This window comes from Alligator sinensis, unplaced genomic scaffold, assembly GCF_000455745.1.
Source record: "Alligator sinensis unplaced genomic scaffold, ASM45574v1 scaffold512_1, whole genome shotgun sequence".
Taxonomy (NCBI): domain Eukaryota; kingdom Metazoa; phylum Chordata; order Crocodylia; family Alligatoridae; genus Alligator; species Alligator sinensis.
This window is the reverse complement of record NW_005842063.1, coordinates 1739037-1752474: the sequence shown is the minus strand read 5'-3', so window position 1 is coordinate 1752474 and position 13438 is coordinate 1739037. Positions and strand designations below refer to the sequence as shown.

Below are 13438 nucleotides of genomic sequence, written 5' to 3'. Positions count from 1 at the left end.
GGAAAGGAGGACGAGAGCGCGGATCTGGAGCTCCATAGCCCTGCTACCATGGATTGGTCCTTAGGGCCGCACTGCAATTTAACGCTCGATTCTTCAAAAGTGCTCAGTGCACAACAGCAACAAACTCTGCCTGTGAGGTTCAGCACTGCTTATCTGACTGTCCATACAGACTATACACAGGTGTGAACACTATTTTGTAATACAAGATATTCCTAATTAGACCAAAAAGTTCCATAACAAATACTATGGAGTCTAATTCTGCCCCGACATTACATAATTTCCGTTTTTGTTCAGAAAATTTACCCATGGGAATTTCCTATTTGATGTCTGCTACTTACCGTCACAAGACATCTACACATGTTTGCATAAGCAACAGAAAAGCTGGGTTCATCAATGGCTTTCTCGAACACCAGGTCAATGACTCCTTTCAGCCTCTCTTCTGTGTCTACCGTCAGGTCCGTTACTTGTTTCATTAGCTGATTGAACATCTGCGGCGTCAGCTTGTTTAAGATGCTTCGTACCTTGCGGAACAGCTCCTAAACAGGACGGGAAAGCAGTAAGCACTGAGCGCAGAATACAGGAACAGCCTATGATAGTGATCTGGACAATGAACTAATTTGCACCTTAACAGTGAACAGAAGAGCTTTTTAAAATACATCTTTAAGATGCCAAGTCATAACAAGAAAATATCTCCCAGATCTGAACATACAGTACAATCCTCAGACCAATCCTTAACCAGAGATGCTATCTACTCTGCAGGAACACCGCATCATCATGGTCATCAGCAGTAGCGGATGGCTTGCTGGTCCGGCTGGCCAGGTGGTGCCTGCGTGGCAGCGCGGGATGCTCCATGGCGGTGCTCAGTCCCCACCCCGCCCACACGTATCCCCAGATGCCAACCCCTGGCTTAGACTATTCTTCACACTAAACCAGTAGTTCTCAACCTCATTAGACTCAAAAGGCCCCTCTCAAAATTGACAGCTCTGCGTTTTCACTCATTTTTTGACTACAAAAAATAAAAGAGCAATTCTTCTCTTGCAAAGAACTCAGAAAGACCACAGCAAACCAGAATATTTTTAACACTACAGATTCCCATTTGAAATCTCTGGGTTTAAGCTGCTGAATCACGACTGCACACCTAACAGTGCTAACACTGCATGGCACTCTGCAGCCTCCCTGAAAGGATCTCAAGGCACCTCAGGGTGCTGCGGAACCCAGGCTGAAAATCGCTGTAATGAAAGTTCAGCACATTTAGTAAAAGTCAAGGTTTTGCACAACAAGCCTGCAGCTGGCACCAGAACAAAATCCCACTGTACTCCAAAAATATTCCAGTTTACCCTCCCATGTCTGAGATCCGAAACCGTGCCACCAAGCAAACATCCCCACCCGCGGCGATGCCCTCTGAAGGGGTGGGGCTGAAACCTACAGAGGAATTTTCTGATATAATGGTGTTGGCTCGGGCACAAGTCGGCAACAGGGAAACTCGCTGAGGAATCTTAGTACTGCTGAGGCTCAGAGCATGCATGCAGTATGAAAGGGGATGAAAAGGCAGTTCTGTGCTGGGAGCTTCAAGTTGTTTGCTTTCAAAGTCAAGACAAAAATAGTCAAGTAAACTGGCTGCAGAGAGGTAGTAGGTTGTCTGGTATTCCCTGTCTGTACTCACTTGACATCAACTGATACCATTTCAAATCTGAGTAAGATTAAAAACAAAAATGAGGACAGAGGAGAACTACATTTCAAGCTGGACTTCAACAGCTCTGGGCAACATCCCCTGTAACAGCAGAAAGACCAGAGAATGCCACTATAACAAGGAGAAACCACCATCTTTCATTTGATGGGGAAAAAAAAGATGGATTAGCCACTGCTGAAATTTACCCCCAAATTTGCCAGTGCTCACGAGACGTTTTTAGTTCTCACCTGGGTCTTGATATTTTCTGGGTCCTCGGCTTGGCTGTCTCTTTTCAGGCTTGGCTTCCAAGCATTCTCTGCTTTCTTCAAGTGGACATCTTCTTTCACACACACAGTGATGATCTTCCTGGGCTCCCTTCTCTGGCCTGGCTGAGATCTCCTCGGTCCAACATTCAACAACTAGGACAAAAATATTCCTTATTATATCCCCTTTTAAACTCTGAGTTCACAATACATGCTCCAGTGCTCCAGTTAACACCTGCTGGTGGCAACACAATCAATCAGCAATGCACATGGCTACTTTTACATTTCCCTCTCAGCCAACGAACTAGTGTAGAGGAAAGTTTTTCTCTTTTTAAGGCACACATGCCAGACACATTCTTCTCCCAGGAAGCCATCGCCATAACCGATATGCAATGCCTGCTGCCTATCAGACTGCATTTTCTCAGTCCTGCAACTCTCCAAGATCTTTGTACTCTGGAACTGGGTGCTGCTGGCCGCAGCAAAGTCCCCCCAAACGGAAACTGTTTAACTAAGAAATCACCGCAAAGCATGTTTCAGGGCCAGGCAGCCCCTATTCATCTATTTCAGACGTACAAGCTCAGACTATTAAGTAATACTTTTGGTAAATCTATTAGCTCATTTTTAACTTTTCCACTGAACTTTCTCTTAAACAACAAAACCATTTTTGAGTTACACAAGTTATTAAAAGTGCTCTGAATGGCAGGTCATTCCCAACCAACATCTTAGGCAAAGGTAGTCACAGCTGACAGGGTTCAACTGTTCATAAACTTCACAGCCAGAAGAGAGCGTAGAGTTTTCTTTGAAACATGGCTCCCTCCACTCCCTTCGGAGCATGGCCTGTTCAAAGCTACACAGAGATGCTGCAGATGGCACAGAAAAGATTTTCACTGTTTGCATCAGCAATGGGGTAAAATGCACACGCACAAACCTCTCACCAGGGTCATCTTTGGCCTCTTGACTGAGCACACTGGATGGTGCACTACCCAAGTTTTATTTTCCCTCTGACCACACATATGTTTGAACATATGTGTCAGAAACACCTGAACTCAATGTAAAATGACGTGTTATGTCAACAGTCCTTTAAATGCTGGTCAATGAAACATGTTTGACATTTCACTGTGCAGTAAGCAACTTTTAAATAACACACAGTGGCTATTTTTAAAATATCTCTGTTTGACCGAGTAGTTAATCCACACTAGGGAAGCAAAACCATTTGAGTTATTTAAATGACTAAACTGATTACATGAAAAAAGGTGTCTGTGAGCAGATGCCTTGCATGCCAAGTGCAGCCAAAAATACATTTTGGCACAGTTAGAAACCCCGGAATATAGGAGCTTATAATAGGAATTTTAAATACTTCACTTTGCCAGAACAAACGGGTGCTGCTGATGAAAGAGAATCAATATACTAATTGTCACTGCTGGGGTTTCATTAAACGATATGGCCAACAAAATAAAATGCTGTCAAAGGATAATGCTCTCATGCAGCTACATGCTTTTTATGCCAGGACAAAGCGCTGCAGAGGGCAGATGATGCAGAGGGTTAGTGCACTAGTTTTTTACCTAGGGAGACTGCAATCAAATACCACCTTACAGCATATGTGCAAGTCAAAGTCTCATCCTACGTCCTACTTGTGCACACCATAAATACCACACCACTGCACAAGTCAGCCCTTGACGCTGAAGAGATTAGTAAGCCAGTACTGACCATACACAGCACTTGCTAGCATTATGCCTTAGTGAACTCAGTGCTGTCCCCATCACCCCAGTTTAACAAATACCAAAAGTTCACCTCCATTTTCGTTTAATGACTTTCTCTAGATTGACACTTGTGTGACACAGCAAAATCTGCCTCGGAGCCCAGGATCATGACATTCGTTTGTGTCGATCCACAGCCAACGTTACAAAGTACTCTCAGCCTCTCAGGGCCACGATAAATGTGTAATACATACGACAGAAGCTTCCCTTCCCCTTCAAGCCAGAAAACTAAGCAGAAATGAAACAAACCCAACCCCGAACTCCCGCAACTCTGCACGGCAGCTTTCTGATGCCTTTTCCTTTACAACTTTGGAAAGAGATGAACTTGCAATGTGCCATACACGAAAATAATTTGGGCTATTTTAGTCCAGTGGCATCGGAGAAGGAAGTTTGTAAGCCGCGGGCCCCTCCTGGAAGGCAGCCAGCTAGCAGGTCCCTCTCTTTTACACACCAGGGCGGCTCTAGCTTGAAGGGCCTTCTTGATCTGCAGCTGTGGCAGAAAGGCACGAGGGTCAGAAGTGTCAAATAGGTTCCAAAATAAAGGGCTTACAGACACTTCCTAAACAACGTGTCTATGTGGAGCCGAGGCATTTCTTTAGCAACAGCTCTATTTCCATTATAAAAACGAATGATGCAGACACCATTGCTCTATCTGATGGACACTGGTGCAACGGAGAGGGACTACAGCAGCTAACTTCATGAAAACTGATTAGTTTCGAGAACAGCTCTTTGAAGGTCTAGAGGAGCAGTTTTAAAACTAGCCTTTACATTTGTGAATAAGCTGGTCTCAAACGGCTGAATGCCTGTCAGCTCTTAAAAACACACAGTAAAAATTTCTCTCCCTAAAATGATTAATATAACATTAAAATATCACTTAGACTGTTAGCTTTTTGGGAGCTGGACCATTTTGTTGTTCTGTATTTGAACAGTAGCAAGTATGACAGGGCCCTGATCCATAGCTGGGTTATTTGGTGCTACCATAATGCAAATTTATACTAATAACTGTACAGTGCCTTCAATAACAGTGCTCCCTTTTGCACCTCAGAAGCATCTTCCATCATGGGCTCTCAAAGTCCTTAAAAAGGTTAATTAATTCTTATAGGCCTCAGAGAAAATTGTGGCAGAATTTCAGGGATTTACCCAGCTGAGTCAGAAAGGGAGCAATAAATCATCTAAATGGGACTCCGGCGCTTTCTTTCTGGTTGGGCTTTTCTGTCTTAGAATGTAAACAGAATAATTACTCAAAAAACATTCGGAAAACCAAAGGAGGAAGCCTGCTTCCCTTTGTATGCATTAGATATACTCTCTTGTTGCACAATTAAGTCCCACTTGTTTCTGCGTTTTTCAGTTTTCTTCTGTTCAAATGTGTCTATGACTTATCTCCTTCTGCACTGGTTTGTTCAAGATTTGCTATTTCTGCAAATACTCAAATGAAATGCTTATTGGAAAGCAACAAAGAAAGCTAGAAAATGAAAAGTAAAAAAAAAAGGTTCTAATTTGTTGACGGCTCGTTTGCTTTGAGCAGCTTGACATTATTTCGGGGCAGGGATTAAGCAGTGGGTTTTGATGGTTTATGGGCATGGCCTGTGTGAGGATGGAATGGTAGGAGAAGACATACAGCATCAATACAGATTTTGCTGTGCTTTACAAGAGGGAAACATTTGATTTTGGTGGGCTGAAATCTGTTCCATCCTATAATAAATAATATTATAGGATACCCAGTTTGTTACCTTTAAAAACGACCCTAGGAAATGCAAAGGAACTACTCTTTAAAGGCGCAAATGTAAGATGTATGTTATGTGCCAAATGCTCCAAATGAACGGGGTAAGCAGGACTTACCTTTTCTCCCCCTTTCCACAGGTCTGCAAAGTGCAGACCCACCGCGGATCCCGCTCAGGCCAACGTCCCAGCATGCCCTCTGCTGGTGATGTCCCACCCACCACTGAAGAGACTGCCTAGAGGGGTACAATGCAAGTCTTGTTTTTGTTTTTTTTTTTAAGCAATATTGCACCTTTTTGCAAAGTTTTCTTTTCCTCTTATTCTTTATAAACAATCCAATTATGAAAAAAAGAAAACTTTACAACAAGGGGCAAAAATGGGGGGGAAAGGGGAGGGATTTGGCTTACCCCCATCGGCAGGTTCCTCAATGGTGGGTGAGACGAGACCAACAGAGGGCATGCTGGGGTACCACATCGAGCCAGAGAAGGCAATCCAGGGTTGCTCTGCATTTTGCAGGCCTGCAGAAAGAGAAAGACCGATGTTGAAGTTAGTACAGCGCCTAGCGTCTTGCGCATTGTTTATTTGAGGCATTCGGCACGGAAAACTAAGGTGTGAGGCACTGGTGTACAACCTGCGGCCCAATGAGGAGTGTCTAAACACAGGAAGTGATGTCGCCAGGAAACAGCATCCAGCCTTCAGGGCTGAGTCATCATGTTTTGAGACTAACTGCAACACTGAAGCTATTCAAAGACAAAGACACACATGCACACATCCCTGAACTGCACCATTGTTCACAGTACCGCTTTGCAAAATGGAAACATTACAGCTATTTCCAAGTCTGAATCAAGTCTGCGGCTTTACATGCTAGCATCCTGGAAAGCTGCTGACTCAAGAGCGAATGCTCTTTGGAGAGCTCTCTCTCAACAAGGAGTTTTAGGATAGATGATCTTCCCTTCTCTGCTTCTCTCCCTCCTCAAGACATCATTTCCCTATCCAGTTGCTATCTGCTCCTCTTCAGTTCACTTACATCCACCAGCCACAGATCAGTGAGGAGTGGAAATGTAAGCCACTTCTTATTGCACAGCTGAAGCATGCAACGAGAATACAGCATAGCTAGCAGTGAGGTGGAGCAGAGCTAAGCTGAACCTTATTTTCAATCAGTCACAGCAACCTCAACCTTCAGGTTGCAGCTGGTTTGGCCCTTGTGCTGAGACATCGCTCTTTAGCCAACCACGATCCAGGGACAAAGAAAAGGAAGGAGGAAGAATCAAAGGGAATTTGTCGAATTCAGGAGGGAGGGCAAAACAAAATAAAATAGTGGTAGCAAAAATGATGAGGAAAGAAATCAGTATAAAGGAAGAGAAAAGAGAAAATTAAGTCAATGAGGCAAATGCAAGGAAAGAAAAGGAAATGAATAAACAGGGGGGAAAAAGAGAAAAGCAAGAAGACACAACAGCTTTTTGCTAAGTTAAAGATATTTTACTTGCATTTAATATAAATGGATTTCTGTGAGAACGTGCACTGACACGCAACTTATACAAGTGAAAAATGCCCCTGCATATTAGTTGCAACCCCCAAGCCCTTGATATATAGCCCTGCTAGTCCTCAGTGCAACACAAGTAGTGCATCACTGCCATAAGAATGAGTCCGAAGCATGCATTTTCAGATCTCTTGCAAGTAAGAAAGGGGGAAAAAATAAGATCAAATCCATCCAAGTTTAATTCTATCAAGTGAAAAGCTCTCTCAATGATTTTTTTTTATCCGCTTCAATATTAGCACTGAAGGAAAGCTTCAACTCCTATTCTGTCTAAAGCAGAATAAGCAAATTATCTAAGAACCTAAATGAAGCTTTCTTCTTATGAGATCAGATTTCATAGACAGTGAGACCAGTTTTGAACTTAGCAAGTTTGGGGAGAACTCACACTTCCAGATACGCCCCTTCCACCGGATGCTTGCCTCCCAAAATCGGCAAAGGCTGGTGTGAAATCTGGTCCCCGAGGCAATATCCGAGGGTCCAGAGTTCTCACTGGCAATTTTGGCTGATTAATCTGCATGGTGGAACAACAATAAACAAAGCACCTGTTAAAACATTTGTGCCGTGACTGTTACAGACACATGCAGACAGTATGCAACCCCCTCCCCTCCACCAGCCAGTTACATGTAGGGATAGGACAGAGGTTAATTCTTTGATGTTTTCTATCAATACCCACAATGACTTATTAAATACATATTTCATTTGTGCCCCGTCTTACACAAGTGGGTGTTACACAAACAGACAACAGAGGCTTGGAGAAATCAAGAATGTGCCAGGGTTAGAAAATGGGACATGACAGAGAGGATATAACAATGGCTATATAGGCCTGCAAAACAAATGTCATAGTCCCAGTACAGGATCACAAAACTGTTGCCTTCCCTGAAACCATTATCTTTCATGTTAATAAGATAAATGGCTGATCAAGCAAGGAAAGCTCCAAAGAGGGCGGGGACGGGCCAGCTAGTGTCACAGAAAACTGGATAAGAAGCTGGCCTCCCCGCGAAGAACGTGGCTGTTTAACAGCTTTCACAGTCCTTGGAAAATATTTGTCCACCACAAAAAGGACAGGTAATTTGATTCACGCTGTAATTAAAAGTACTCTGTTCTGGTCTGTTGAGTGCATGTAAAGCTACCTGAAAATCAACACGGATGTAGCCAAGCTGGTCTTAAAGCTAGCTCTTTTAAAACAATAACCAAGAGCTTTTTTTAACAGGCAGACAAAGCAGAAAAAAAAAAGGCAATTGTGTAATGATATTCGGATAAAAAAATGTAATCATTATGTTGTTCTATGGTCAATCAATACAATCCTGCCTAGCAAAGTGAAGTTTTTAAAGAAGCTAATCTGCACTTCATGATCAGTGTTCATTCAATCAATCAATCCCAGCTACACCCCCCCCACCCCATTTTACAATACAGGGCTGTCCAACGGGTGGCCTTTCAGCCCTGTGAGCCCTGAGCTCCTGGGTCTGGGCAACACTCTCCTGCTGCCGCTGAGGTCTCCGGGCTCCCCTTTCCTCCTCCAGGGACAGGCCAGGGCAGGGGGGCACAGGACTCTGCTGCTGGGGAAGCCTGCACAGAGCTGCCATGTGGCCCCTGCAGTGCATGTGGCCCATCAGTCCTATTGCAATACACTGCACTTTTATTAACTGTGACTTTAGACAAAGTGCCCCTTCCCTTGCTGACCCACACACCAGAGAATTCAGTTTGCATTAGACTGCTATTAATTCCTGATGCCCAGAGCATGTGTCACGGGACCAGGAACCTGGTTATGCTACTGGCATCTGGAAATTCAGATGCTTTAATCCTTCAAAGATTAAGGAGCCACTCTCTCAACCCACCCCTGCCCAGTTAAGCGATTCCTCATACTGAGATCTTTATTTCTTTATAAGAAAATTTGCACATACCTGTTTTATTGGGTCTCCTCTCACCTTGTCGAGGACCACATCACTTATGGGAGGCAGCCCTTCTGGCTTCTGTATACATGCAGGCATGAACTGGAAGTCCAGCAAAAACTCCCTATCATACTGCTTCTTTCCTTCAGGATCCACGGGTTTCCACTGCTCTATAATGACAGAAGTTGACTAAGGTTCATAGGCAACAAAGAGAGCTTTGCTCCTGAAAAAGTACATAGTAGATAAACCTAAAGGAAAATAACTTTGGCTAAAAAAAGTTTTTATTTTCACTTAGAAACAAACAAGGCTGGGGAGGGGGAAAAGGGGCATGGGAAGAGACTCCCATATCCAATTATTAAAGCATATCCAATACAGTCAACTCCAACACAAATCTGAACACCACCATGACTTAACTTTTGCACATGCCTCTAGATTGCCTACACACAGTCCAAATCAAGGATAGTTTTATTATAAATAATCAGCATCAGGGCTAAAGGAGGCCGGTTCTGAAAACGGAGCGATGAAATGCTTTGACACTTGAGACTCTACGCTGGGAGCAAGACAATTCCCCAGCAGCTTGGAAATGTTTTTCTTTATGTCAGTGTTTAGGGTAAGACAAATGGCAGAAACGAGAGAGACCGGGGCAGTTGCAGATATGAGGAGGCACACTTGAGGTTTAAAACTTTTCACTTCTTTAACTATGGCTTTCTCAAAGGGATACAGCTGATTGTGGTGCGGAGAGAAAAGTAACTTGCCTGCCCGAGAACAAAGCAAAAACCCACAGCCTTTGCAGCATATAGCAAATTAGCATCTCGTAGCCTGGAGCCATGATTTTCTCTGCTGGCCGCACAGCTTGTTTGAAGTTAGAAAAGAAAACAGTCACTTGCTGAACAGCCGGGTTGATTTAGTTAGACCCATAAATGGGGAAGCGCAATTTTATCTGAAGCAAAACATCTGTAAAATAGACCTTATTTGTATTTTACTGCCACTGAACTGCATTGCTTTACGTCCTCCCAGTCCATTGGCCTATTCTAATAAGCTTTTCTTCCCTTGGTCTTTCTACTAGTTCCACATTTTATTCCTTTGACTCTTGAGTTTGGAGGCTCTGGTTTTAAGCATCATTATTCCACAATAAAAACCTCCAAATGAGAAGTTTTAGTAATTGGGAAAGAAAAGTAAGTTATTATAAAACAGTTTTTATGGTTTTTCATCTATAGACTTCAAAGTCATATAGAAGTTACTGTTATTCCCCACATGGAGAAAACAAGGCCAAAAAAGTAACTTAGTGGGCCAATAACCAGGTCAGAAGGTGAGTCCCAATCCAGCAGCACCTCCGCTGGACACTTCCTCCTTACTTGCAAGTGGAGGAATGTTAAGAACACAGCAATCGTCATCACACGCGCGCCCTCCCTTGGAAATTTGTTTAAAAGGAATTGTAGCATAAGAAGCAGGCATTTGGCAGAAAAGTCAAAGGCAGGGTTTCTGTGCGGGCAATCGTGGAGCACAGAAGGAGAACTCTTCCTGCAAGCTAAAAGGCAAAATCTGTAACTTTGAAAAGAGAAGGTCTAACCATCTAAAGAGAAGGTTTTTGTGTCACCTGCCAGGATCACCTGGCTTTCCAAAGGGACGCATTTGGTTTATTCCTTTTAGGGGCTAATGAAAGAACAGCCAAATTTAGGCTGTAAACTGCTCCGGATCCAGAGGATCATTGACTCTTGATGCACATCTGATAAATTACAGGTTTACTCTTAGTCCCGTTGATCTGACAAGCAGGCAGGCTACCATACATAGCTAGTTGGCTTTTGATTTTTGTTGACAATCATACTAGGCTAGCAACAGAATGACTAATTTCTGAAAATTAATGCAAGAAAAAGTTCCTCTGATCTTTAACAGAGAGGAGCTTGAGGAAGGAGAAGCAGAGTAATCAGACAGCAGTATTCTTGCTCTACTCTACCTCTTCTCTTCTGCATGCATTCCTCACCTATTTGCTTTACACTTTATATTTTTAGGCTCTCAGAGAAATTATTTCATTTACATGGAAGAAGCCTCACCTGAAAAATAAATCCCCTGAAAATTTGTACCAGCTAAGAGGAAAGAGCATGCCTCATGATCTTTGCTGGAAAAAGACGACTACACTGCAGTTCAAGCTACGTCAGTTCAATATCATCATTAACTTAAACAAACCTCAAGTACAGCATATGTGGTGCTAAGTACCAAGAATATTCTCGTATTCTTCAAACCCACTCTGATCATGCCATAATACACTTGCATTCCACAGCCTGATTACAGCTGGAAACCTGGGATTGGACTGAACAGTAACATGCAGTATTTCTTTTCCTTCAGTTAGCACAGACTCCAAAAGGATCGTCTTTCCTAATTAGGAACAGTTTAAAAACGGAAGGTTGTGAACATCTGGATATAAGTCAGGGACTAAGGTCAGACTATTCACCCCTTCTGGTATTAAAATCTAAAAAACTGTAGTCAGGTAATTTTTTAAGCTATACCCCTTGCTTTGTTTTTTTGTAGCTAAATCCTGTAATGTCAGCTTTTAAACCTATTTCAAATAAAGATCTGTTGGCTTATAGTACAATAGAGCTATTAAATAAAGAACGAACTCACTGGTTCTGTTGTGCGAGTCAAATATAATTATACCTCCTCAAATCAGGGTTTCTAAAATTAAGAAAGTTCCTTAGATCACTCTCAACAGCCAGCCACATTTTAGCTAACTCACAGTCACTAAGGATCATGCTGAAGCCATCTACACTCAGACATGCTATAAATTCAAGCAATCAGGGATTTTCTTCTCTGTTTTTCTCTAGTCTTGTCTTCTCTTCTTCACTACCAGAAACAGAAAGTGACATTTTTTGTAGTGTCCTCCCAGAAACTTTTCGTAGGGCTGTAGATTAGCAAAATCCCACCAGTGCGTGATACTGTAAAATGAAATATGTTCCCTAGCCAAGTCCACCACTTTCAGTCCATAAGGATCCTTCTTTCCTTAATGAGCATGCAGCATTCCCTACCGGTTGTAACAGAAAGAGAAAGGGAGAAAGGCAAGCATTCGGGCAGGCTGGCAGGTAGGGTTTACCTGGTTTATACTGGTATCCTGGCCCTTCCGTGGAACCTTCTGTGACGCCCGAGTTAGCATCAGGTCCTTCACCCTCTGACACGCTCTCAGCACCATTACGTACAGGCTCCACTTCCTGCTCTCCGTTTTCTTCCACAGCTTTTGTTTTTTTAAGTTCAGAGGGGTCTCTCTCCAGTTGAAACCCATGGCTCATTTTATCCTGCTCAGATTCAAGTACTTTGTCACCTGAAAGTTCCTCTTCTACTTTAGGCTGAAGTACAAGCCAACAGAAGTTATGATTAAAAGCAATATCTTTTCTAAAACATTCAGTACGTGAAGTGGAGACATACTAAAAACAAGAGCACATGCACTCATCTCAAAAACGGACAGCTAAAACTATGAACACATGTAATAATAATAAGGTCCTTTTACTTTATTTAAATATTGCCTGAGAACCCATCAACAATTAACACTGGAACTGGAAACCCTGAATCTCACCCATCGAGTCCCTATGTTGGTAGGAAACAATTGAAAGAACCAGTAACAACTGTACTACGCGCTGGGCGACTATTAGGAATCTCAACCCATAGAGACAGGACTACAACCAGTATGCAGGGGTCCCTTCTTTCAAAGACAACTGCCTTATACAAACTAGAGACTATTCTAATACATAAGGCTAATGTCATATATAAGTACATTTTTAGTTTGCTGTTACTTTTCATGAAAAATCTCTACATATTTTCTGCTATCTCTAGCTGTTAATTTTAGAACTCCCCCAGGCACAGCCTTATTTTGATTACATATAGGAAGATGTAGGGAACATGCTCTTCTTGGGAGATGCATGCATTTGAACACATCCATCCATTTAAAGAATGTTGCAACTCATTCCTGATGCTCTACAAGGGACGTGTGAATCCTTTCATTTCCCAAAAGGATTGCAGTAAAAAAAAGTATTGCTCACAGAACAGAATATCTAAATTTGCTAAGTTTTCTCTACCTAAATTCAGCATTAGTGAAAGTGCCAAAAGTCCTAGAGACTGAAGTCTACTTGCAAGTACTGAAAAACCATATGGCTTGTGTAAATTCTTTGCCCATGGAAGGGGAGGGGACTTCAGTTTCCATGGATCATTAGTCATTGACCTGTTGAATAAACTGCTACGGTGGCCAACTGCGATAGAACGATATTTTGTAAGGAGAGCGTCACAGGCACCTACCCACTAGGAACTGGATGGGAAGCACGTAATTACGTATGTATATACAATTAATATGCAACTGACGTGCAATTAATATACAGGAGTGACAGCAGGTATTTGCTGACACAAGGCATGTTGTTCCTGCTACACCCACTATCAATCACACACCGAACAAAGATTCAAGATTTACTCTACAAATCTAGACAGCTTTGGGGCAAATTGTTTCTACCGTGGAAGTGTGTCATGATGGTCGAGTTACAGGAAAATGAAGCAGACGACGACAGAAAGCTGTGGAATGCACAGAGGGTTCTGGACAGGTTAGTTTGAACAGCAAAAAAGTCCAGAGA

General features: G+C 42.7%; 1 protein-coding gene across 26 annotated transcripts in view; it reads right to left on the bottom strand.

The window, feature by feature from the left end:
• Positions 1–13438, bottom strand: part of EIF4G3 (eukaryotic translation initiation factor 4 gamma 3) — a 172118-nt gene that overhangs the window by 29236 nt on the left and 129444 nt on the right. For 23 of the 26 annotated variants that reach the window (XR_003093961.1, XR_003093962.1, XR_003093963.1 and 20 more), the window contains 6 exons: positions 11920–12169; positions 8847–9004; positions 7331–7456; positions 5816–5926; positions 1918–2088; positions 339–536 (listed from right to left, as the gene is read on the bottom strand). Coding sequence is in view for 23 of the 26 variants with exons in the window: in XM_025203628.1 (XP_025059413.1) it covers positions 339–536; positions 1918–2088; positions 5816–5926; positions 7331–7456; positions 8847–9004; positions 11920–12169 (1014 nt within the window). In the remaining 3 variants the exon portion in view is untranslated. Of the gene's footprint in view, positions 1–338; positions 537–1917; positions 2089–5528; positions 5645–5815; positions 5927–7330; positions 7457–8846; positions 9005–11919; positions 12170–13438 lie in introns of those variants that run through there. The other 3 variants (XM_025203617.1, XM_025203632.1, XM_025203631.1) reach the window with 2 other exon arrangements.